Source organism: Phyllostomus discolor, chromosome 8 (genome assembly GCF_004126475.2).
Source record: "Phyllostomus discolor isolate MPI-MPIP mPhyDis1 chromosome 8, mPhyDis1.pri.v3, whole genome shotgun sequence".
NCBI lineage: Eukaryota > Metazoa > Chordata > Mammalia > Chiroptera > Phyllostomidae > Phyllostomus > Phyllostomus discolor.
Window position 1 is genome coordinate 6,341,308 of NC_040910.2, and position 27,455 is coordinate 6,368,762.

General features: G+C 43.3%; 1 protein-coding gene across 1 annotated transcript in view; it reads right to left on the reverse strand.

Moving 5' to 3' along the window:
- The window catches only part of SCLT1 (sodium channel and clathrin linker 1), a 92,713-nt gene that overhangs the window by 35,129 nt on the left and 30,129 nt on the right, over positions 1-27,455 (reverse strand). Inside the window, exons 10-15 of the mRNA XM_036031818.1 lie at positions 16,459-16,549; positions 14,758-14,849; positions 10,363-10,540; positions 6,463-6,561; positions 3,243-3,314; positions 754-828 (exon numbers count right to left, since the gene is read on the reverse strand). Of these exons, the coding sequence (XP_035887711.1) occupies positions 754-828; positions 3,243-3,314; positions 6,463-6,561; positions 10,363-10,540; positions 14,758-14,849; positions 16,459-16,549 (607 nt within the window). The remainder of the gene's footprint in view (positions 1-753; positions 829-3,242; positions 3,315-6,462; positions 6,562-10,362; positions 10,541-14,757; positions 14,850-16,458; positions 16,550-27,455) is intronic.

A 27,455-nucleotide genomic window follows, 5' to 3' on the forward strand; every position in this document is an offset into this window, starting at 1 on the left:
GTGCTCTGTCAATGACTCTTTTTTATGTTCAATGTTGTTACGATTTTTTAAATGTCAGTAATACAGATACATCATGTGCTTTTTATGCTATATAGCTCCTCTTTGAAAAAAAAACCAAACTTTGACTCTACCATTCACTTTTTTAACACGGGGCCAGTGCATGCTGAACCCGATTGAGTTTCCCTCTTTCCCCCGAGGCGCCTGCAGAGAGTGTGATACTCACTGCTGATGGGAAGGAAGTTCTCTAAGTAAGAAAAAATTTAGCCATGGGCTTCTTGCAATACTTTCTCTCAAATAGCACTGCACTACATATTTTTCTTAACTATGAAATAAAAATCTGTACTTTTAAAGGTAAAAATTATAGCAGTGCTATAATTTTCGGGTTATATATACTTGCTATATTTATAGATGGCCTAAACCCAGTAAGAGTTGGTGTAAAATTTAAAAAAGATAGACAAAATAAAATTTACCACTGGGTTGAGGTTTAAGCAAGGAAAATAGCTACTTCATAAAATGTATCCCTTTAATTAAAAAGTTCAAATCACGTGACCATTCTTCTTATAAAGAACCGTATGCAGACAATACCAGTATTTAAAGGTGGGTTCTGAATGCATGCCAAGGGAATAAAAACACTCACCAGGAGAATACTTAACATATGGGGGTTGCTAGTGGAGAGTGTGACGAAAGCAGACAGTGATGTTGAGCATTTGCAGTGGGGTTTTAGGCAGTTATTTTTTTCCTTTTTCTTTTTACCTTTTCTAGTTCTTCTTCCACTGCTTTTTTCTCCTTCATGACTCGTTCAGTTTGGCTGAGTTTTTCGGCACACTCCTGTAAATTCAAGTCACACTGTAAATACGTGCATGGGTAAATCCTTGAGAAAAACGGAGAAGGAAGGGGATTTGTTCGTACCAGGAATGCCACATTTACTCTATCAGGGCATCAGGGCCACGCTGATGAAAAAAGAAAAGTTCATTTACCCATTCACATAGTGAACAAAGTCTTGGTTGCTTCCAAATTTGGGGAATTATGCAAAAAGTTCCTGTAAATAGTCATGTGCAGGTTTCTGTGTGGACCTGTTTTCAACTCCTTTGGGCACCTAAAGCGGAGTGACATTACTGGGGCATGTGCAGAAGTATCTTCACTTCTCCAAAAGTATCTTCAAACCACCAAACCACATTTAAAAGTGACTGCAGCCCTGGCTGGCGTAGCTCAGTGGATTGAGCTCGGGCTGAGAACCAAAGCATCACAGGTTCGATTCCCAGTCAGGGTACACGCCCGGGTTGCAGGCCATGACTCCCAGCAACTGCACATTGATGGTTCTCGCTCTCTCTTTCTCCCTCCCTTCCCTCTCTAAAAATAAATAAATAAAATCTTTGATAAAAAAAGTGACCGCGCCATTTTTCATTCCCACTGGCAACGAATGAGAGTCCCTGCCGCCCCCCATCTTTGCCAGGCTGGTGCTCTGTGCCCGGGCCAGGCTCGCGGGCGTGCCCGCAGCTGTGTGGCGTGACGGGTGGTTTCTCACTGTGGTTTCACTTTGCCTTTCCCTGTGGCCTGCGTGGTGGAGCATCGTCTCATCTGCTCATTTGCTATCTGTGCATCGTCTACGGTGCGGTGTCTGTTAAGGTCTTTGGCCCATTTTTAAAATTGAGTTACTTGTTTTCTTATTGTTGAGTTTTAGGAGTTTCTGTATAATTTGGATAACAGACCTTTGTCTTTTGAAAATATTTGTTCTCAATCTGTAGCCTGAGTTTCCTGAGAAAATCGTGTTTTTTAAAAAAGTAGTTGAACATGTCTTCCTTTAAATGTATTTCTAAATGTTTAATTTAAACACGTTTTTCCTTTATTTTTACTGGATTTACAAGGGTGATATATACAATGGAATACTACCTGGCCATAAGGAAAGATAAAATATTGCCATTTATGACAACATGGATGGACCTTGAGAATATCATGTTAAGTGAAATAAGTAAAAAAAAAAGTTAAGAACTACATGATTTCATTCATACGTGGGACAGAAAACTGGAAGCAACAAATGGACAAACAAGGAAAACAAAAATCATACGCACAGACAACAACACACACTTTTTCAGTCAGTGCCATTTTCCCTATGGAATCAACAGATAATATTTAACATTTATAGAAAAATCCACTTAGCTATGTATTAGATTTTTTTACTATGAATTCTAAGAAAACATATATTGAAATAACCTGAAATTATAATTTTTTACTCTAAAGTGAGTTTACATAGCTCTGGTGGTTACAGAGGTAAAAGTTAAAATCCCTGCGGGCCTAAAAATAGTACATGCTCTTTTTGGAAAACAGAAAGGGCAAATGTTCTTGTCCCTCTGGAGTTTACAATCCACTAAGTAATCCTGGACTAAGGCAGGACCTTCCTCAGAGTTCTTAGTCCTCCGACAGCTCAATCACTCCACGCAAGAGAACATGCAGAACAGCAGGTGAGAGAAGAGAAAATAAAACTGAAAAACCACAGAGAATTAAACATGACTAATTAGCCACACTGCATCCCATTAATTTTACCTAACGTTACTATATCCTTAAAATAAATGGCATTAAACAAACAAAAGGTAACAGTGTCCTGTTTCTGTGAGCCTCAGCACCTGCGCACACTGACTTTGTCTGCTACAGAGTTTGCAGAATGAGGAAAAGACTTCTGCGTCCTTTCAGGAGTGATTAAATCCATCAGAGATCTTCCCAACTTTGGAGACGCTTGTACTTTTACTCTCCTGTAAGCAAGCTTATTAAATTCCATTCCATTAATCTTCAAGTTAAATTTGTTTACTTCGTCCATCTCTAGTCACACAAATACCCTGTCTGCTCTCCCCCAGCACCCACTCATCCTCGGTAAGCATCTCTTCGGGGAGACTTGTCTTCTCCCCTCTGCACTGGCACGTACACTTTTTCCTTCTCCGGTCCCGCGTGCATGCGTGGACCCAGTGTGTGGCAGCGGCTGTGGCGGCCACTCCAACAGCACCAAGTGCGTCCTGTGTCAGGACAGGTGGTCAAACATGACAGACGCCACCCATCCTTCCTGCTAGGCTGAAAGTTCCAAGACTGCAGATAACATGTTTACGTTGATTTTTACTTTTTTTGTTTAAAGCATCTAACATAGTTCTTGTCTTAAAAAGAAACTTTTGAATGAACTCATGCCCAATAATATGCACCTTGGCTTTTCAAACAAGCAACCTCAGAAGCAAAATCAACACAGTCTCCCAACGTACCATCTGCAGTGCTGAAAGCTCTTCTGTCAGTCGAGAAATCTGGATGTTATAAAGTTTTCTCGTGTTTGTAATCTGTAAGTTAAAATATTTATGAATAGTTTAGGTCTACAATAAAAATTAATAATATCCAACATACACAATTAAGATAATAATTTTGATAGAAAATCGGTAACTTTTAGGGCATAAAAGATATGCAAGCGCCTGATGGGTTAGAGAGTCTGGAATGTTCTGCGACAGAGGCGGGAGGCAGACCAAGGCAAAGGACAGTCTGCAGCATGCACTTGGGCCCAGGACCCTTTTACGTTGTAAAAATCAAGATCTTTTTGTTTGCCATGGGTTCTTTCTGTTGAAATTCATCATATTAGAAATGAAAACTGAGAAAGTTTCAAAATATTTACTTATTGACCCCAACGTAAATAACAATAACTAAGGTTATTACAGGTTAACACAAACAATTGATTTTTATAAAAAGTAAATATACTTTCTAAAATTAAAATACTTTGAGAAGAGTGGGATTATTTTACATTTCTGTAAATTCCCTTAATGTGTGGCTCCGCAGACATAACAGGTTGCACACAGATGCCTGTTGAGACTATGTAGGGAGGGAGATAAGCAGATTTCAGGGGGCAGCTGAATACCTCAAGTTTGCGGAAAGTCTCGGACTGAATGTAGAGAACACAATACTTGAAAAATTACAGACATTATTAAAGGATTCATACAAAAGATAACCTCCATCAATCATAAAACTAATGTGAATTTATTTTAGAACTAGAAAATTAGAGGATTTCCCATATCATGAGTACTTTGATAAAAACACTTTTTTAACTAATGAGGCTTTTAAAAACCAGTTTACTTCAGTCTACCTCAGTGAGAAATAATACTGCTCGTGGAAAAATCTAGGCAGGAAAAAAGTTAACACCTGTATTTTATCCAGTGGAGGAATATACAGTGTATCCAACCATCCTATGGAAGGTAACTTACTTTATTTATTCAATTTATTTTTAATTAAAACATGGTTGACATACATACAATATTATATTAGCTTCAGGTGTTTAGGAGCTCGTTTTAAAGGAAAAGGGTATCAGCTTTTGATAATTTATGTTAATTATTGCATAGTCTTTATAATTATGTAGGCAAGCATTTTAATGTTCATATTACAGTAAAAATTATACTACAAATTTCTGCTTTTGCTAAATCTTGCCTCTGACAAAAATGTCAAGCTAAAAAATTACAACCAAAGCTTCCTGAAGAAGAACTGACTGACTCCAGGTCTGGGGCAGGGAAAGTACAGGGTGAGAGAGAAACATCACTCATGCAAGAGAGCCAGGGAGACAGCTCAGGGACGAAAAAGACCGGTGGCAATATAACGTAACAAATAACAAATACTCGTGACCCCACAGTGGTACTGAAAAACGGGGCAGGGTACTTCCTTACTGAAAAATGACAACTCATACATACCCAGAAAGAATAACAGAATTAGAATACTGTCATCTTCATCAATCCATATGATACTTATTTGAGGCAAGGACTGTCACTGAGTGCCAAAACCACTGGATGGAAGATTTTGGTGGAAAAGGACAACTGCCTGCATGGTCTTCAGATATCTCCCCCAATTATCGATTAAGGTTACAGCGGACACATCTGGTCTCACCGCCCTGACCATGTGGTCAGGCTCAGCATCACCCGCGCACAGCCTGACATCACAGCCCCCTGACGTGCTGGAGGAGGAGGTGACACACCGCTCTGCACAAGTGACCTGGGCCCCATCGAGCAGGAACCGTCACGTGAACCCGGACGTGGATGCTCGAAGAGACAGCCAGCCCGGGTTCTACGAAGGGTTCTTCGTTGTTACAGGGGGAGGCGGGGCGCTGTGGCTAACTGGTGAGAACTTCAGAGACAGCAGCCAAATGCCAAGGCACACAATGGTGGGCTGGATCCTGGATTTAGAAAACCAAACTGCTGCTGGTTTTCATTAAAAACCAAGAATATTTTAGGGAAATTTGACTGTGGATTGTATTGAAGTAACGTGGATTTCTAAAAAGGTGTGGTAATAGTAGTGTAGTTGTGCAGTAAAACGTACTTTTTTCTGGGGAAACAGAGGCCAAGATACTTAGGAGTCCAGTGTTATGATGCCTATAGTCTCAGCGAATGTTTGGCAAAAGGGAATGGATTTTGCAAAGTGTTAAGGGTTATCAGGGTGAGGAGTAAAGAAGTGTTCACTGTACAGCTCTTTGAGCCCTTGTGTGGGTTTGGACATTTCCAAAAATAAATGGACACAGATTACTGTGACTGAGAGCATGGCTCAAGAACCAGCAGGCTGCATTCATATCCCGGTTCCACTCCCTCCTGGAGGCGGAGCCCTATGCTAGTTCCTTAATTACTCCGCATTTCAGTCTTCTCGCCTCAGGGGGGGTTTCTGCGTTTCCTCCCCCTGATCTCACATCGCACTACCAAAACTGACCACGCCACTGACAAAGAGATTCCTGTCTAAACTAGAGGAAAAGGCAAGTATATGTATCTCATTGCCGTCTCTGCTAGATGGAAGCCAACTTTTATTTCCAAGACAGTTTTAACGTTCATAAGCCTCACAATTCAAACCAAGAAACAACTTATTGCTTTAACACAAAAAATATTAGATTTCGTCTAGACAACAGAATAGCAAACCACCACACAATTCACAGGCTGGGTTAAGCACCAGCATGATGTGACTGAAACAGCAGGGCTCAGGTCAGCAGGGAGAAGGGCGGGGGGCTGTGTTCTGGCTTCGGTTAGAACGTGACTTCGAGGGGTCAGTCGGTGACCCCTTAGGGGTCTTAGTTTCTTTCTTTCTTTGTTTTTTAATTTTAATTGTTGTTTGGGTTTTAGTTTCTTTACCAGTAAAGTAACAGGTTCAGCCAGATTCCACCTGTCCTCAGACGCCCTAAGATACTGCAGACAACAGGTTTTCTTATTTCTTACGCATTCTAAGTTTCGTTTTGAGCCTTTTTAACTTTACACTTGGGGCATGTTACCCTTCACAATTCTCCCTGCTGCCCTGCCCTGCCCCGCCGGCCCACTCCGTACAAATAGTAGGCGCCACTGTCCCGAGATGATTTTTATTTGAAATTTGGCACACTGGATGCATTTAGCTGAAAGTGAAGTCCCCACGGCAAACACTTAGGTAGTCTTTAATCTTAAGCTGTGAGACTTTACATTTTAAAGGTAATTAAAAACACCTTACTTCCTTCTTGGTCCTTACGGCAGCATCTTGGACAACCTGGGAAAACGTTTCTCTCATTTTCTCTATCTCCTCTTCTTTTTGCTTCTCCTCCAGCAGAGCCTTTAGAAAACAAGCATTCCAAGTTATTGTAGATGACATCATTGTTAACAAAGATGACATAATAAATGGGTAAAAACTTATCCTCGGACTACCTTCCTGAAAGCAAACATCGTGCTCTAAACTCCCGAGACGTCTCCACTTGGAGCTCCTCCCTAGGTTCTGAACGGTGCCTGTTTCCTCCGACCTCCTCACCTGGTCCTGTCCTAACAGAAGATGGACTCTTTTCCTTTGGAATCCACTCCATCACTCTCTAATCTCTACAGCTGGGGATCTTAGGATCATTTTTGAATTTTCCTTCTCCTGCAGTCCCTATATAAAAATAAGTCATCAAGTCTAGATATTACATTCTTGGAAAAGCCTCTTGGATTCCCCCTTGGTTTTCACTATTAAAATTAAGTCCCCTGTCATCTCACACCTCAATCACTGTAGAGATGAACTGCTCTGTCTTGATGTGTATATTTTTTAAAAAAGATTTTATTTTTAGACAGAGGGGAAGGGAGGGAGAAAGAGAGGGAGAGAAACATCAGTGTGTTGTTGCCTCTCAACCCCCCGCCCCCCACCAGAGACCTGGCCCACAACCCAGGCATGTGCCCTGCCTGGGAATTGAGCCTGTGACCCAGTGGTTTGCAGGCTGGCACTCAGTCCACTGAGCCACACCAGCCAGGGCTCCTGATGTGTTTCCATCCTTCCAATCATTATTATTTCCCACCTAAAAACTAGTTGTATCATCCCAGCCCGATGTCAGTCATGCCCATTTCTGTGCTTTCCTGGGGAGCAAAGCCCTCTGGCGCCCCCACTGCCTTGTCTTCAGCACCTTCTCCCTCACACTCTCCCACTCAGGCTTTCAGCAGCCATGAGCCCCACGGATGGCTCAGGAGTCCGTTCTGAGTAGTCATTTAATCTGACAGATTAAATTGAGATGCTGGACTATTTTTTCCCTCATTTTACTTTGTGACTGGTCTTTTCGTGCACCCTAGCATTGGCTTTCTTCCAAACCCACTCGCCAGTCCTTCTCCGTCTGTGTTGCTGCTCCTTCCGCTTCCCCTCAGCCTCTTCGCTACCAGACGGCCTGAGACTCGGGCCCTGCCCCTTTGCTCCATCCACGTCCACCCTTGGTGGGCTAATCCGCTCTCATGGTTTTAAATATCATTTACATGCCGACAATTCCCAAATATACCTCCCTTGCCCAGGTATCTTTTTGAGCCTGCAACAGCTCCAATTTTCCACCTGACTGCATCTCTCTCTTTTTAATCATCACGTGGTAAGTGGCCCTGTGTTTGGATCTTACTATCTTCCAAAGATAACGCACACATTCCCATCTCTGTCTTTAAAAAAAACCAAACTTTAATGAATTCCCTCCTGCTTAAACAGGTAAGCTGAGAAGAGTCACAGCTGTTCTGATGTGGCAGCCCTGTTGGGGGGAGAGCAAGCCACGAGGAAAGGGGGAAGCGTGGTGAGAGATTTGCTCGAGGCTGTCCTTCCTGTCTGCCTGTGCGACGGGCTGAAAGGCTCCGGGACTCCTTGGACGGGAGCGGAAGGCAGAAGCCCTCTAACGGTCATGCAGTGAGTCAAAAGGGGGCCTCACCCTGCAGCCATCAGCAGCCTCTGCCAGGGTCTGCGGACTGAGGCCTGGGGTGAGGAGCCGTGAGGGGCAGGCAGGGGGCGCTGTTCCCAGCCTCCCTGGGCACCGGCTCTACACCAAGGGTCGTCCTTGACCGCCTGGCGCTAGGGACGCCCCCGAGTCTGGGCTTCCCCCGAGTCTGGGCTTCCGAGGGGAAAGGGAAACAGTGGTGTCCTGCTCTTAATTTCTTTTTAAAGCCATGTTAGGTGTTAAGAAAAATTCCCAAGCATTTTATGTCTATTTTGTGCCTTTCAACCATTCTGAGGCAGAATTCAGATGGGAATATTAGCATTCCCACGGTTTAAATTGGATAATTATGTCTTTTAATCTCTTATTAGCTTCTTAATAGACAAATTATAGTTTGTTTCACTTTTAATAGGTTTCTCGGAAAACCCTCCCCTACGTAAGAAAGGAAAACATAAATAAAGCATTTCCTTTGTACTTCCATTTTTCCCAGTAGGGTATTATACATGTAATAGGTACTCAATAAATATTGGTTAAATGAATTAATGATTTAAAGATCCCCACAGAAGGAAGGCAGCAACACTACAAACAGGTATCCGAGTATGTCCTTTATGATGTCTATAAGCTATACACCATTCACAGGGAAGTGGTGAGAGACAAAAATATGATATGTGACGGCTAGGCATCAATTGTTAGCGTGAAAGAAAACAGTGGCATAAGGGCCCCAGTTGATAAATCTGTGCAGCTAAATTTCATTCCTGTCATTTAAGTGTCTGCTCTATTAGAGTAATCGTGTGGGTGATACAGGGGAAGTAAGGATGAGTGAGACTCATCTGGTTCAACCGAACACGATACGGGGACTCCCGCAGTGAGGTGCAGAAGCAGGTTTCTGGGAGCGTGAGATGACGGGGCTGCAGATCAGCTACGCAAGGGCTGCAGACAGAAGAAAAGTCTGACGTGCACACGTCAGTTTTGGGAGAGGGCTGACATTGTATCAAATTTTATGATACTAAGTCTTTTTAAAAATTTCTCTATGAAACACCTTTACTTATTTAGCAAACAATAACTTTTGGGAGGAATGATGAAACTCGAACATAAAAACTTAAGTGAACCGTTTGAAGGGCAATATGGCAACAGGCATGCTCAGCCGGCGACCAGGGAAGTTACCCCGTGGCTACCAGTAAGGCAGCCCAGGCTCAGCTCTTGCTGCCCCCCCGGGTGAGTTCGCAAAGAGGGACTGTGCCAGGCTACCTCCCGGGGCCCAGGCTTGGGCAGGTTGATGAGATTTGCTGCCGAGTTTTTGATGGACTTCACATCCTGGCGCAGGTGGGGATGCTCCAGGAAATCACACAGGTGGGCGTGGTTCCTGATGGTAGCCAGGTGGGACAGACTGAGCAGGCTGCGGTTCACCATCCTCTCCATTTGCAAGGTGTTTTTCATGGCCCTCCGGCCGCGCCCCAGTGACATTGGTCAGGACCCCGGATACCGCCCAGGCGGATGCGCCCCTGTCGCTGGTTCTGCAGGGGCATCAGCATCTGGACCGGCTCCCATGCCTCCCTCCGCTGCCACAAGGTAGGGAAGGGCTTCAAGGCCACTTCCTGGTGGTCGAAGTAGAGGCCGTGGGCAGGTACAGGTGGGTGGGGCATGGGGCTCCAGGTCGGTGTGTCTGTGGAGGGCGGCCTGGCATTCCCAGTGGTAGTTCTGGCACACTCCTTAAGGAGGTGGCGGTGGGGTGGTGGGGTCCCCACCTTGTGAGGCGCAGGACACAGTGCGAGAGGTGCAGGCATCAGCACTTGCTGGTCAGGCTCTGCGGCCAAGAGGGTGGACAAAGCACCATGACGCGGGCTGAGGGGTGGGCTGTGGAGTGGCAGTGGCACAGGGGAAGGCGGCTGTGGCGCAGGCCTGGGATCGTCCCCATGGTGGCCGATGACGGTAGCTGGTGGCTCAGCAGCGATGGGGACCTCGGAATGTCCCCGAGGTGGGCGCCCAGTGTGGCCGGACACAGGCGTGCTCAGGCACTAGGCCGCAGGTGGCTGGAGGCTGTCTCTCAGATGGCCATGATACTAAGTCTTATTGTCACTAATGTGTGTTTATTAATGGAGAACATAGCAATTTCATTTTCATGTGTTTTTTCTGTAGTTATAAATTCCCATACTATTAGGTCACATGGGCAGATAGTATTTTATTTTTTAATAAACATGTTAATTAGTTCTTACCTGGTTTTTTTGCAGGGTAGCTTCTTCTAAGAGTTGCATGCTATTTCTGGCTCTTAGAATAGCTTCGTATTTCTCATTTTCTAATTCATTGTACTTTGCTTGTAAGTCTCTGGTCTGGTTTTCCAAATGTGTTTTTTCTGCTCTTAATTGGTTGGCTTCTTGAATTGCTACACATAATCTAAAAATTAATAATCACATTGTAAAGGTTCAATATCTTTTGTAAAGATTTATTTTTAGAGAGTGGGGAAGGGAGAAAGAGAGGGAGAGAAACATTGATCTTTCACGAGAGATACATCAATCAGTTGCCTTTGGGGTGTCCCCAGCTGGGGTCCTGGCTTACAACCCAGGCATGCGCCCTCACTGGGACTCACACCAGCGACCTTTTGGTTTGCAGGCCTGCACTCAGTCCACTGAGCCACACCAGCCAGGACTAAAAGTTAAACATTTTTAAAGGGAAGGAAGGAGATAGCATATTTACTGAGCACCTATTACAGTAACAGCATTCCAGTTATTTTCACATGTATTTTCTCATTTGATTAGCACAAAAAGTCGGCAACATAGATTTTGTTATTTCTATTTTAAAGAAGATCAAAGAAACCAATATTAATAGAGATTAAGCATTTGATTAAGGTCAAATGGCTAATGAGCAGTGGGGCTGAGACCACACCTAGAAACTTAGACTCTATGTTACACGTTCGGTAGTATCACAGTACACTGTATAGTTACATGACGATGTTGTAAATGTGTTTCTATGGTATCACAGTGTGTTGTATAGTTACAACATAATGTAGTATCATAGTGCACTGTATAGTTACATGATGATGTTGTAAAGCAGACCCTTAAAGAATGCATTGTTATTTCCATTCACATGGCCTCTTTCCCCCCTTTCCTTTTTGGTCGGCTCCCAGTTCCTACTCCCACCCAGATAACCCATGTTAACTTACTGATATACTCTTTGAGTATTTTTCCCAAGCTCATAAAATCAAATACATATACACACATAAATGCATATGCACAGTATGTACACATTGATTCCACAGGTTTTTAAACGTAATGTTTTGTTATTGAAACTAAGACCACCCTTTCCTGTGCTCGCTGTCCTCACTGAACAGCATCTGGCAGAAATCCCCCAGCGACGCGTCCGAAAGCTCTCTCCTTCCCTGCTCTGATGCCTGCGCCTTCATCTCACTGTTAACTGTATTGCCCTGATTACTGGAGGCTTTAAGCATATTTTTAAAAGTTTGCTAGACATGCGAATTGTCATATTTAAATCTTCTCTTCATATCCTCTGCCTATTTTTCCCAGTGGGTTATTTACATTGCTGATTCTTTTATAAGAACTCTTTGAATGTTCAGACACTAACCCTGGGTCTGTCCTGCATGCCGCAAATGTTTTCCCCAAACCCACTTTTTGCCGTCGGTGCCTACTGACTCTATGTACGGAATCTACCACCCGGCAAAATTTCACTTTAACACAGATAAATCCGACGATGTTTTCATTTTCTCAGGTTTCAGTTTTTATGAAGATGATCTCCCTTATCCGCAGATTGTTAATGTAAGCTCCTAGATTTCCTTAAACGATTGCTATGTTTTTCATTTTTCTACCCCTGAGACTTTAATAACATGTTCTGGTAAGACGGCTCTTCCCTTTGTTTGTTCTTCCCAGACATTTTCCGAGAAGCCTGCTCCCCTTCCTGGCCCCTCCCCCTCCCACCCCACTCCTCACACCCTAATAAGTGTCCCTGCCCCGGCACACTCTGAGCTCCCCCCACGCCCCGTCTCCAAGCTTTGGAGGTGACAGAAGTCAGCCTACCTTTTACTGCATTCCTCTCTTCTTAAAACATATTTTTGTTGTTGTGTTGTTATTAGTGCGTCTGCTCAATTCTAAATGGAGTGAGCTAAGGTCTGTCCCTAATTTAGTCAGGGTTCTTCGCTGCCAGCAGCAGAAGGCAATCTAACTTGAGATCTTTGTTCTAGTTCATTTACTCTTTGTTTGAGCTGTTTTCCAAAACAACATATTACTAGGCTTTGGTTTTTTTTTTTTTAAATTCAAATCTGCCAGTCCCCGTGTTGTCAGGAACTGAGGCCGCTCAGGCCTGACTCTGTGGCTGCCGTGCAGGACGTCGTTCTCTCCCGCCACTCGGCTGCAGCACGCACCCTCCCACGGGGACACCGGCCACCGTCCCACCCTCAATTCGCCCTCCGCTTCCCTGGGTCCTCTAGGCGGGCACGGCAGGTGGACTCACATGGGGCATATGAAGAGCTAGTTCAAAGCCATGCCGCTCATTTAATGCCTGCCGTATTCCTCAGAGAAGTCCCTCCCAGGGAGGACGCACAGCCCCTGGGGACATTTCCCAGGGTCCATACATCATCTAAAAAGCAGGAAAATGGGACCTTTATCTGGAAGACGAAGACATGTGACCTTGCTTCTTAAATGACTGTGACATTTGAAAGGTCACAAATAATTTTAAATATAACTAATAATTTCAATAACTATAATAGTATTTATTGAGACCAAAATGCCTTTGATTTTATGGACCAAAGATGACCAATAAATGCAGAGCTTTAAAATCTGACAGTTCCGTTAAATAAGACACATTCCCACCTAAACATACTGGCTGAACACTGCTAAAGACACAGATCAAGTACACTAATAATCAGAGATTTTTTAAAACTTTAAAATAGATAACCAATTTTGATCATAGTACAAATTTAATTTAATAGTGCTGAAAGACAGCCAACGCCAACATTTCTTTTCAGGAGGCTAGCTGAACGCTTGACTTTACGAAATATCCTCGTGTTTTCTTCCGCGGGCAGCGGCCTCTTCTCAGGGAGCTGTTCGGCCAGGCTACACTGGAGCGCCACACTCACAGCAAGCAACAGTAAAACAACCCGTCTACACTACACAGACAACTCAGAGCGCTGCTGCAGGAATAAACCCGATTCACCGTGACTCAGTACTCTCAGCATCGATAGGAAGAGAAATTCACTCCCTCGGATTTCACTGGTTTGAGTCTCCAGCATTTATTTTCATAGCACAGGTGTTACTAAAATAACAGACGTGAAATCCTGTTAACCACAGACTTTTTCCTCTAAGGTTAATACAAAGAAGTTTAGGAAAGGAAAACAACTTGACTGCTGAGAAGTTTAGAAAAATGAAAAACAAAACCCCCAAACCCTAGCACTTAGAAAAATTGTCTCTTTCATCACAATATCCAGTTAGCAGTTAAAATCGATTAGCTCCCAACCTCCTGTGAGCAAAGAAATTACTTTCATCAACATTTTGGAGAGCAGGACACAGAAGGTCGAAGACACTAATTTTTCCCCGAACAAACAGTAAATTAGCCGTGGACCTGTGAGTAGAACTGAGCTCTCAATTTCAGATGTTCTCGGATCAGCAGACTTTTCTGACGGTAAAAGATTCCAATCACGCACAGATTTCTAGCTCTAATGTGAATTTATAGGCTGTGGGCATGGTATCGTTACAAGATTACAAATGACGATTTTCAAACTTCTTAAGTTTGGAGAAAACAAGAGCAAAACAAGGAAAGATTCTGGAGTGAATGTTTACATTAAAATAGCAATTAGCTCTGGCTGGTGCGGATCAGTGGACTGAGGGCCGGTCTGCAAACCGAAAGGTCTCACATTTGATTCCCAGTCAGGGCACCTGCCTGGGGGGGTGGGCCAGGTGCCCAGTCGGGGAGGGGTGCGAGAAGCAACTGATCTATGTATCTTTCTCCCACATCAATGTTTCTCTGTCTGTCTTTATCCCTCCCTTCCCTCCTCTCTCTAAAAATAAATAATTTTTTAAAAAACAGATAGCAATTAAAGACAAAGCTACAGATATATTTAAAAACTAGTCCAGTCGTGGACAGGGACCACAGTGTGGTGATTGCAGGGGGGAGGGAGATATATGGGGACTAAATGGTAATGAAAAAAATGCAATAAAAATTATTCAGAAAAAACTGGAATAAAAAAAGGAATCCAGACCTCGAAGATAACTGAAAATTATTGCCTTGGAAGACTCCAGGGAACACATCTAGAACGATTTCTCAGGGATTTTTTCCTCTTGTGTCGCTGCTTACTAGGAAATGGTTTTTCTATATAACTTTCACCCAACTTCATTATTATTTTTTTCCGCTTCAAGATGGAAACGTTTTTGATTTTGGGATTGACTAAACTTGACTATGACTGCTTTGGAGAAAAGACGGAAATGACCTTGGAATATATTTTCAAAACATACCGATCTTTCGAATATCATTTTTTAAATGAAAATGCCCAATAAATCAGACCTTAGACCTGTGGTTACAGTCTGTGCAGCACTCACAGCGCACACACTGACACTCTGACGTGGGGACACCGTCTGAGGAGCGCGGGGCCCCGAACCCTTCTTCACCTTGTCTCCAGCAGCTTCACGCTGGTCTGCAGCTGCTGCAAGCGCCGGTCCGAGGCGTCCTCTCTCCGCTGGGCAGACGCCGCCTCCTCCTCCTAGGAAACGAAGACACCGGCAGCTTCTTTTGAACATGGGAACATTCCACTCACCGTTTGACAGCACACAGACAACAGTTCGCGCTCCAGAGTCACCACACTGCTGGAACTTCATATGTCAAGTCTCAGGAGGCAGGGCCACTTTGGAAACAAGTCCTACGTGTACTGAAACAGGGGAAAGGGAACTCACTGCAGTAGAACAGTAACCAAAAACAGTCACTGCGTGTAGATTTCCACCAGTGTTTCACACTACCGTGTTTCCACAGCGCGAGTCCAGCGGAACAAGGCGGGGTTTGCAGGCAGCCAGTCTGCCTTCGGGATCCGCCCCCTGACCAGGTCAGACTGCGTCCGCTCTGGACACAGGACAGCGCTGCGTTGAGATGCGGATGCTCTGAAATATATTCAGGTTTCGTTTGTACCGTCTTTAAAAAATACTCCTTCCCTTCTGGTGTGTTAAACAAGTGTTTTTTTTTTTTTTTTACAATGCCATTTTAATCCTTCTATTGACTTTTGGCTCTATGTGTTTAGATTATTTTTTTAGGGTTGCTCTAGTGATGACAATGTGCATCTTCATCTCATCCCGGTTTATTTAGAGTTTGACTGATTCGCAGACACAGGGGACCGGGAAACGGTGCGTCTGCACTGACTGCCCCACCCGAGGGCCCCGACTGTCCTGCCCCCAGTCCGCACACCTTATGAGCCCACCGAACACAGTGCGAAGTTCTGCTGTAAAGCGGTCTAGTCTTTGAAGGTATTAATGAGAGAAAAGAAAAACGTGTTGATACATTATTTCATATTCATAATTCCTGTTGCTCTTCATTTCTCCCTACACCTGAGTTGCCATCTGGCGTCACTTGCTTTCAGCCTAAGAATTTTCTTTAGCATTTCTGAAGTGCAGCTTTGCCAGGGACGCCTTCTCTCAGTTTTTGTTGATCTGAAGATGCCTTTATTTATTTGGCTTCATTTCTGAAGTGCAGCTGCACGGCACAGAGAACTCTCAGTGAGCATTCTCATCACCTTCAGCACATCAGACGCATTATTCCAGCGCCGTCCGCTGCCAGGCCCTTAAGGGGAAGTCACCGGTGCTCATAGCCGCTCCCGCTCAGGCCCTTCTCCTGCCGCTGCTTCCACATCCTTGTACCTGGCTGTCAGTTTGTTGCGACGTCTCTAAACGTGATTCTCTTTGTGTTCATCCTGCTTGGGGTTCACTGAAATTCTTCGATCTCCTGATGTTTTCCACCAAATTTTGGACGTTTTCAGGCATTATTTCTTTAAATATCTTTTTTGCTCCCTCCCCTCTGCCTTTGCCTGACTGAATCCAACAGCTGGGTCACTGAGAGTGAATTTCACTGACTGCCCTCCTTCTCCCTATGCGCCGCCCCTGCGGCCAACAGTTACACAGTTTCCTGTCTAGTAAGTTTCGGCTGAAAACCAGGTAATATAGTTATTTCCAATATTATAATTTAGCTTCCTAATTTTATATTTTGGGGGCAAGAAAATGATTACTTCATTTTTCAGCAACCCTGTTGAACACCTAATCTAAACAGATCAATAAATACACAAAAAACTGAGCCACAGGCAATCAATTGTCTTAGAAATAAGAAAATACCTTCTTTTTCATCTGTTTTTGAGACTCTTCAGTCATTTTAGTTAACTCTTCCACTTTCGCAGATGCAATTCTCAGATCTGTCTTGGTTTGCCTAAAACGGAAAGTAAATTGATACAGTTTTCATACACCATCAAGAATTTAAAAAACCAGAAAAATATATGTAAGTTCAGTAAAACCAGTACTGATTTTGCACTCATACGTGTTTAGGAAGGAAAATCCGCCAGGATCAAACCTCTGTAATAGGTGGTTTCCTCATTTCGGTTTTGGCAGACTCATCTGACCCGCCCTCCTGTTGTTGGGCACAGGATCGCTGAGACGCTCATGTGGTCCAGTGCACCAAACCTCTGCAACTGATGGCTGGTTTCCTGACTTCTATCTAATTTGCCTGGTGATTCTACCTCGAAATTGTCTCTCAACTGTGTGATACATTTTCACTCCCGCTGCCCAACCTTTGGCTCCGTCACCACTTCCTAGGCTGTTCTGAATGACCCCAGACTGAGTTCTCTACTGCTGGTCTCCTTGTCAGCTCACCTGCTACCAGGTGTTCTATCTGCAGAAAAGGCTACCTACCCGGTGATGAAAATTCTCGTTTAATCATGATTTCTGGGTCCCCCACATCTTTGGTCACACAGTCAACAGTCCTCTGCATGGTATGTAAGGCTAGCCAGCATCTGGCCTCAGAGTCTCCTCCCTTGCCAGTTCCCCCCACATAATTTTTAAAAAAAGATTTTATTTGTTTGTTTATTTATTTATTAGAGAGGGGAAGGGAGGAAGAGAGACAGAGTAACATCAATGTGTGGTTGCTTCTCATGTGGCCTCCACTGGGGACCTGGCCTGTAACCCAGGAATGTGCCCTGACTGGGAATCGAACCTGCGATGCTTTGGTTTGCAGCCTGCACTCAGTCCACACCCCCATATAATTTACATTCCAGGTATAACACACCACTGAACTTACTGTTTCCTACAAACATATCCTTGTCTATTTTTTCATGTATTTGATTGGACTAGCTTCCTTCCTCTTTCTTTGATAACTTCCTCAATCTTCAAGACTTATTCCTAAATCTCATCTTGCGTCTTCCTTAACTTGTCCTAGGCAAAAGACCCCATAATCCCAGTCCTCATAAGAATGTTGTGTATATTATTAACAGATACTCTTCCATGGAATTCAAAATTTACAAAAAATGTAGAATTAAGATCATTAAAGGCAAGGATCACATTTTGTTAATTGTTAACCCCTCATTAGAGAGCACAGTACCCAGCACGTGTTGTAGTAAAAGTAAATATAATCACAAACGGATGCAAGAGAAGGCAATAAGAAAGGAGACAGAGTCAGAGGTGTACCTCAATATTTTACTCAGATCTTGCCTATCCAATTTGATATTCGTGTACGGAAATCTTAGAATAGTAATTTTGTGAATCTCTCATTTGAAACAGAATCCCTCTCTCACATAATTTTTTTGAAAAACTTCAGGCCTGGTCCTAGGACCTGTTTTTGGAAATCACTGAAAGAAAAAGCATTCTGAGAGCATTTGGATTCTTATGTCATGGCTCCTAAAACACCACAAAAACCTATGTTTTTTGGGGGATAACAAGCAGTACTTTATACATACTCGTCATTTCTACACTGTTCCACAAAGTACTTAGAAAAGGAGGAAACAGTGGTTTATATCTTCTTCTGGCATGAAAGACGGAAAACTCCTCTGGAACCTAAGCTGTGAGGCCTGTCCTTTGGACCTGGCCCTGCCGCCGGAAGAGCCACGCGGACTGTGTCAGCCACTTCACCTTTCTGAGCCTCAGAACTGCAGCTATGAAGTGGAGATCAAGACACATCTTTCTGGCAGAGCTTGCAGAATCATCATAAAGTTCAAGTCAGTTAATTCACATGAAGGCACTTTATAAACGTTATTGTGGTTTCTACCAATGTAGGCTATCGTCATAATCTTGCCCTGTTCCGGACGTTGAATTGCCAGGAACTGTGTGGTGTAGCGTGACTTCACAGCTGGGTTGGGGAAGCTGGGCGATGCCTGTACGTCTGGCCTTGGTTCCCGGCCAAGAAATGAAAAGTGGGGTTTACGACACGCTGCTTAGAGCCTGAATCTCCTCTGGCAACCCCCAACCACAAACTACAACTGGTGGTTTTCACCTGGATTATCTGGTTAGAGAGCTGGTTTAGACTGTGTGACCACAGGGGGGAAGAAAGACCCCGTGGGAACTTCTGCCTGGAGCTTTCCTGCAGCCAAGGTCCCGTGCACACGCGCCTTCAGTAGTTCGATCTGCAGACAGAGCACGTCTCTGTGAGAACAGAGACCCTGGGGCCCTGGGCGGGGGTCCCTGGGCCCCCCGCTTGCCCATGCCTGTGCCAAGACGGTGGGGTCTCGGGAGTCCCTCACATGTTTAAACTTTGAATCCCTAAAGAACCAGCAAAAATAATCCTCATTTTATTTTATGAAGCAACTTCAACAACTGTATGTTTATTATACTATTTTACTTGCAGAACATTTTAGATAGATGTTTGCTTGTGTACAAATTACATCAAGGTCGAAAATAGTTTTCATTGTAGACTAACCAATTTCATTTAAAAAAAACAAGAATAACTAAATAATCTTGATGTCACAACTACTCACATATTTCATTTTTGCCCCAAAGGAATATTTTAAAAAGCACATTATTTCATTTTCAGGCATTCTTTCTTGTCAAAGAATTCAAAGTTTCTGGGATATTTCTTTAACGTAATTTTTCATGATTTATAAAAAGCAAACTTTGCTTTATTAAGCAAAGTATAACCAATATAGTACTATATTTAAATTACAGCATTAACTTGGACACAAATTTAAATGCTTTAATATTACATTCTTTTGAGATTTAACATCAAATACAATGGGTCTACTTTAAATTTTTATGTTTCTTTTGCTGTCTCATATCAAGGAAATCCTAAAAATGTTTATAATAATAATTTCATATAATGAAAAATGGTATGATTCAGAGAGAAAATGCAGATTTTACTTATTTTATTTAATATACATGCTAGTTTTTTTTCCTTTAAAATGGAAGAAAGATGCATCCCTTGGTACTTGAATAAGTACTTCAGTAATTACCCAGTGCCACAGTCAAGCCAACCACTGATACTTGTAAACTTTAAAGAATAACTAAGTATTATTTTAGACAAAGTTCTGAAATTTTATGATAATTTCTGTTTTAGGAAACTGATGGTAAACAGCAAAACTGTGAAAACTTTTATTTTAACTTTTTCTTCTTTAAATCTTTAGTGTCCATTTAACGATCAAACCTATTCAAAAAACAAGCCTACCAAGAAACTCTAAAAGCAACAGATGTTAATAATCCATGTACTGAGCCATCAAAAGTTTAAGATAGAGACTCTTGAGTCTTTAAAAGTTTAATTCAAAGTTATACACAATTTAAGGTAGTTCAGCATTCTAATTTCCATGTCACAATATGGTTTTCTAACATACCAGTAAAGCCTCTCTACACTTGCTGTGCGCGGCGGTGAGCGTTTCCAGTTCTACACGCGCAGTCTGTCTCATTCGTCTGCAGGGTCTCGGGTGGTACCTGGTCATCAGTGCTTTTCAGCATGCGTCTAGTGATTCGGATGCACCGCCATGGCCTTAGATTTTACAGAATAACTACACGATCGGCATGCTTATCTTTACAAGAAGACTTCAAACGATCATTACAAATATAGTTTTAGAGTCATCTAACTTTGGGTATCACTGACGAACTGGAAAATATATTAATTCATTGTTAAGTAGGCTCATGCAATGGACATGCTCAAAGATGCTCATGGAGCTGTGGTCAACCTGAGAAAACCTAGGGTGAAAGAGCCTCGGGCAGAGCGAATTAGCAGCAACTGCAGAGAGTGTGAGAAAGGCACTGAGAGAGATGAGTCACTAGCGGGGTGTGTCACTAAGGGGAAGGTGGAGGACTACGGCAGAGGGGAAGGTGGGGGTCAGGTCACCCACGTGCAGAAAAACCCTCCATCGAGGTGAGTCGGCAACCAGGGGGATGGAGGATTGTGTTTTGAGGCAAAAAAGGTGACAGTGATCTTCAGGAGAAGAACTGAGAGGTAGGATCAAATCCAAACTGAAAGAAATTCCAAAGAGAGACCAGAGCAAATACACTCGTCTTCCAAGCAGTTTCGGAGAATAGAAAGGAGAAAACAGAGAAAACAGAGAAAGCCGAAGAATCACCAGGGGAGGTCTACATATTTGAGGTCGTGGAGGAATCCCACAAAAAAGGGACTAAGCTTTTAAAAAAGAATGAATGTAACTGGTGAAATGAGGTTGAGAAGAGAAGGGAAGAGAAGAGATCGGGGGTTGAACAGCACACAAGAAATGGGCACACAGCCTAACAGAAGCGATGGAGTGAGAAAGGGATGCTTCATCTGGCGCTAGGCTTGTAGCAGTGACAATGCAGGGAAGGCTGACTTCCCAGAGCTAGGAAGGGAAACACCCGCTGCCTACTTCGGACATCAACACCGACTCCCAGATCTGCCAGCACCTGCTCTGTAAGTATCACACCTGCCTGTCTCCTTGGGTGGGTTGTACGCTGAAGCAGAACGGCGGAGAGCAAAGACAGTACGAGCTACAGAACACTGCGGTGCCGCAAAGAAGGCCATTTCATTTCCATTCCAGAGACGAGGAGACTGAAGTCCATTCCGTAAGCAGCCTACCTGAGTCAATGAGCCAGAACCAGAACACAAAATACAAAATACAAAATGAGAACACAAACTCAGAGCTGTCTGGCTTCAAAGCTCATGCTCTTTATACTTCTTATTATACAGAAGCACATTTTTAGGTTAGGTGTACAAATGCACAGTACTTGCAAATTAAAATTATTATCAATAAAATACACATTTTGAAATACACCAGTAATCAATGATTAGAGGCAAAACTGCCGAACAAGGAAGGTGTGGATGTGTTCCTACTTTTGACCAGGATGTTCTGGGAATAAGATCTGACATTCTTTCTGCCCCTTAAAGATTAAGAGCAAACGATGTAAATATTGAATAAGGGGTAACTAACTATAAGTAAAGTAGTGTGAAGAGATAGAAAGATGACAGCAAAGCCTTATTTCTTACAACATGTTTCCTACGCTCAGAAGACTAGCTGCCAACACATAAGGCCTGTCTGGCGATTCTCATGACGAAGCACATCTGTTCAGGGCCATTCCTCACACGGACGAGTTTCCAGGAGACGCTATGAATCAAACACAGCGACCTATGAGTTCCAGATTTCCACAGCGCTCTTCAAATAGAAGACATAATATTATTCAAATTGGAACATGAAACATCTGAGAAAAATCTGTTACATCAGCTGAAATAAAACTATTACCTGGCAAAGGCACATATATTTTTAGGGAAAAAAGAGATTATATAAAAATTATCGGCACATACAATGTTTTTGAAAAATAAAGTATGCATTTGTAAAAAAAATAAAAAATGAATACAATATACAGACTGATTTATATAATTTAGTTTTTGTTACATTAAACATAATAGAGTGATATCAAGAATCATATTCCTATCAAATTGCTTTTATATTCTTCAATAAAACTACTTACTTAAAAATCCTTTCACTATCACATTTTAAATGTTTCCTGGATTTTATTTCACATTTAAATAAAGCACTGAACATTAATAAAATGCTTAAATGCATCATGCATTCAAACATTGAGATGGTTGGTACTAAAGACAGATTTAAAGTCAGTACAATTAAACCCTGGATCCATAACGGGAAACACTAAAAATCATTTAATTCATTTTGCAAAGACACTATTAATTACATTAAAAATGGTTTTCTCTGGTGTGTTGTTTTGGAAATTAAACTAGTAAGTGGTCACACAATACTGCATAACTGAAGAATATAAAATATCATTTTCTAAATAATGACATCTCAAGAAGCTGTTTGCCCCCCCATAAGAACAATGACAATGTACACAAAGAGAAAACCTACATAAATTAGGTAGCTTTGTCCCTCCAATGAAGTGCAATTTAATTAACTACTTAACTGACTTCATCTCTCAAAAATATCTTTTGAGGACTTGCCCTGTGTCTAGCAGTGGCCTAGATGATGGCAAGATAGAAAGAACTAAATTATGAGCCATGCCTTTAAGGATCTTAAAAGCCAGTAAAGAGAGATTAGTTTATAAAGAATATGCTCAAGTGTTGAAAATGCTGTATGAGAAGTGTCTACAGCTGGGGCACAAGGAAGGCATACTTGGTTCTATCTGGGGAGGAAGAAACCATGAAAATTCAGAAAAAGATTTCTGGAACCTGTGACCCCTGAGCTGAACACTGGAGGCTGCGTGGGTACTGATCAGGGAAGGGCATGGAGGCAGCCGGAACACTGTGAGCACAACTAGGGACGGAGGAGACAGCATGGCTAGTCTGGGAAACCAAGGAAGTCGGGAAGGCTGAGGGGAGGAGGGGCGCGATCCAAAGCAGCTGGGGGTCAGGTCAGGGAAAGCTTCATGTTGTGCTGAGTGACTTGGGTTATACCCTAGAGCAGGGGTGTCCAGCTCATCGTCACCGGGAGCCACATCAGCCTCGAGGTTGCCTTCAAAGGGCTGAAAGTGATTTCAACTCCTTCACAGTTAAGGAGCAGTTACATTTATACAGCCCTAAAATTATTTCGGCCCTCTGAAGGCAACCTCGAGGCTGACGTGGCCCCCGGTGACATTGAGTTGGACGCCCTTGGTGCCTACAGGACCTACAGGCATTTGGTGGGCACTGCAGGCCAGTGATGTGATCGGGTTTCACTGCGGGAAGGCCATTCTGACGGCAACACCTGGAAGGCAGAGCGGTGACAGGCAAGAATGTAGATGCCTCCTAGTTTTCTGAGGCAGCACTGGATGGAGCCGTTCACGAGCAGAAAGATGAGACTGCGGACCTGCGATCAGTAACGCGCTCAGTTTACAGCCTGCTGAGTCCAGGTGCCTCTGAGCCACCTGCGTGGAGATCGCCGGGGGAACCTGGAGCGAGAAACACTCACTGGGTCTCATCTCCACAGAGGCTGTCAAGCTACAAAAGTGGACGTGGGAGGAAACGGGTCAGGCTGATTTGAGGCCATCAGGTCGCACATAAACTCATTGAAGATAGCTGCGACCCTCAGAGCACACTGGTGTATGTTTAAGTTCTCAGTGGACAGGAAAGGCACTGATTGACAAGTTCCAGGTTGTTCATACGAAGAAAATATCTGTTTCCGCTAGTGAGATCATTCCACGGTGGCTGGGGCGTTCTAGACCGAACACTCTGACGATGCCGCTCTGACGAGAGGGCTGCACAGACCCCAGGCGGGTGCTTCTGTGGGTCCCCGCAGCACCTCCTTCTGCCGAGACAATATGGCTGTTCCTGAATGACACACACAGACGACAACCTTTCCCTTCAGAGACGCTATGGGGCAGATGCAAAATCTGAGCGGACACGACTTGAAAAACAATCATCTCCCTAGCTCAGCTGGACACACATCAGAGACCAACAGGTAGGACAGAAAAGCATCTACAGAGAAATAGCACAAAGTCTGTTTCAATGAATACATGCTGAGTAGAGCCATAAGGGGAGTAAGAATCTGGTGGAATGAATGAGAGAAGTCTTCCCAGAGCAGGCAAGTTTTAACCACGTTTAGAAAGCTATGAAGTTTCTGACCAACAGAGTAACGACCACAGGTAAAGAGGACGGACCCAAAGCGTCTTCCGTGCGTGACAGCAGAACAACCAGCGCCAGCCCTCTGTGCACAGCTGGAGGGCCGGGGATCGCAGGTGACTGCAGGCCCTTCGGAAACCGGCTGCAGACCTCCGTCTGCTGTGGCAGGGCATCGCCAGAAACGCTCGGAAAGGAGAATGATGCAAAGCTCTAATTACAAACTCGCACGATTCTAACTTTTTTTGTACCATAACATCAGACAACAAATGAAACTAGTATGTTTTCAGTATAAGTACAAACTTAACACTGGTGTTTAAAGAGTTTCCAATTTAGTTATTCTTGGCAGGCTATATAGGGCAGCTCAAAACCTAAATGCTGGTAACGTCAATATGCCCATCATTCAGAATCTGTCAAACTTGAAAGCAACACTCTCTTCCCTGAAAGAAGCATCTGCCTCTCCTTATGTTCCTTCCAGTCTGTGTCAGGAAAAGCAAGCGCAGTTTTATGTATACAACTCTGAGCTGCTTAAGTTATAGAATATTGCCAATAGGTATTGTGGCAAAATTGCTGGTGGACACTTAAGACCTTTCAGGCTTTAGGAAACCACAACCAGCTTTATCAATCTCTAATCTCCACTGATAATCTTGGGGCCTGAATGTGCAAAAGCCAAACGGAACTTCCACACAGATGTTAAAAAACAATGCATCCACTCATACCCACTCATCATCCTCTGTTTAACAAGCAGCTCCCACTCTGGACCCCACGCTGCTGTGCGTGTAGGCAGAGGACCAGGCCCAGGAGCGCACCAGATCAGCAGTTACGACATGCGAGTTCCAGCTGGGGCCTTCCATGGATTTTTGTGCAACCCTCAAAGAGACCGATAACTTCTGAGCCTTTGGTTCATTTAGGTGTCTTCTATGAAAGCATAAAGTTAAAGGAAGATGATCATTAAGATACCTTTAGCAATAAAATTCCACGATCTTCCCCTGTCCTTTATCCCAGTATCACCAAGTTCTGCCCATTTTCCTGTACAATAGTATTTACATGCATTTTTTATTTGTTATTTCCACTATTATCGTATGACTGCAGGTCTTGATAAACCAATTTTCTGCCTCATTTTTCCTCCAGAATCTCCACACCCTGATTTATACTACAAACACCATACACCTTAATATTCTTTTTCTTCTTCCGCTCTCTCCTGAACCTTGAGCGCAGAGTTAAACCGATCAGTCTCCTTCCCATGATCTGTTCTCGTTCTTAGCTGTGAGTGACTGCTCTCGTTCGTTTGTTTTCCTCTGTATTCTCAAGCCCTCTGTCATCCCTGCTTGTCTTGTGCTTCACATTAAAATGTGATATATCCTTGGAGATAGATATAGATATACGAGTATACACATATATGGATATGGTAAATTGTATATTGTTATTTGCATGAGTTTTTATGTTATAGAGCAAATCTTTTTACTTTTAAAATATGAACCTTGTTTTATAAATTTATGTTGCTGTAACTACATCTTTACTTGTAAACATGTGTTTGTAAATGATGCATGGTATTCCAAGGATGCAGTTACTGCATGTTATCTACCCATTTCCTTGATGCTAGACACCCAGGCTGCCTCCCATTCCCTACTTCTACAAATAGTCTTACCCCACAGAGAGAATCACTAATTTGAAGTTAGGGTGTATCATTCCTGGGAATGTTTTTATTTTATTCTTTTGTAATATGTATGCAATATATAGACATTTTATTTTTTACTATATAGTTTAATATAGATATATATCTAAGTATATATGGATATATAAAAACTAAAAATGTATATCCATAATCAATACAATTTTAAAAGCACTTAAAATGTATATCAATTGCATCATTCTTTAAGCCCCTTTTGCACTTGGTATTACATTGCACATTATGTTTTTGGCATTGATAACTGGGTGTGAAGAAGCATCACATTATTTCAGCATGCATTTTCCAGACTGCCATGACTTCTGAAATATTTGGGCACATCCTTTGCCCAGTGTTCTAAGAAACTGTGGTCTGTGTTAAGTCAATCCTTTGAAAATTGTTAAGAATTGTTTTGCCACCCAGAATGAGCTCAATGCTTTTTAATGATTTGCACGGGCGTGAAAGGGAAGTGGAAGCTGAAGTGCTCTTGTTAAAACCACAATGACCTCTGCAGTGGGTTGCAGAGTGCCCCCACCCCGCCCCCGCAAATTCAGGTCCACCTGAAACTTTATTTGGAGACGGACTTGGCAGAGGAGTTAAGGTAAGGATCTCAAGGTGAATCATCGTAGATGAGGGTGGGCTTATAAGGAGGAGGAGGCACGCAGAGGGAGACAGAAAACAAGGCTGTGGGAAGACAGAGGTAGGGCGAGGTTAGAGCTTTGCTGTCAGGGCCCCGCAGCGCCTACAGCACCCGCAGCGCCTACAGCACCTGCAGCGCCTACAGCACGGGCAGTGGAAGAGGCGAGGAGAGGTTCTTCCCGGGAGCCAACAGGGAGCAGGGCCCTGGCAACACCGTGACATGAGACTTCTAGCGTCCAGAACTATGAGGAATAAATTCCTGTTGTTTTAAGCCCCCAATTATAATTTGTTACAGCAGGTGGGAAACTAATTTGCTCTCTACACGGCTCCATTCAATGGTCGGCTCCCAGAGCTCACCCTGCTACATTCATCCCATGCGCCGGACTCAGCAGCCCTCCTCCTCCCTGGCACGCACCCCCCCCCCCACCCCACTCAGCTCCTGGGACACCGCTGGTCCTGGTGCCCTCCCGTCTCACTGGTCTCTCCTCCGCCACCTCTGTTGATTTTCCCTCTTTACCCTCACTTCTCTGAGCGGCAGTCGTAGGTTCTGATGTCTTTTCTGCATACGTTACAATTTAAAAACATGTGCTGCAGCATAGAACCAAGACTTATAGGACTATACTACTTAATTTTAAGTAGCAGGAGGGAGAGGAACAAGTGACAATTTTTCTTCTGTCATTTGGAGTTTTTCCTGTAAAATCTATTAATGCAATGATGATTAAACCACTGTACCATAACATTTAATACTTTACATACAAACATATGCATGTACAGTATTAAATTGTCCAACTTTAAAAGCCTTTTATTGGCTGCCTTCTCTTCTTCTCCTCCCTATATCCCTTTTCACTCCCCCTAATGGTGCTCCCTGGTATTACATCTAAACTGCGTGCTCGGAACCCTTTTCTCAGAAAGTCTGCTTGTGGTGGAATCCAAAGAGAAAGACCTGTAGAAAAATTTTATCTAAGGAAATGGATTTATATTATAGCTGCCTTCTGACCAATAGTTTTGATTTCAGCCTGTTTCCATCCCAAAAGATCA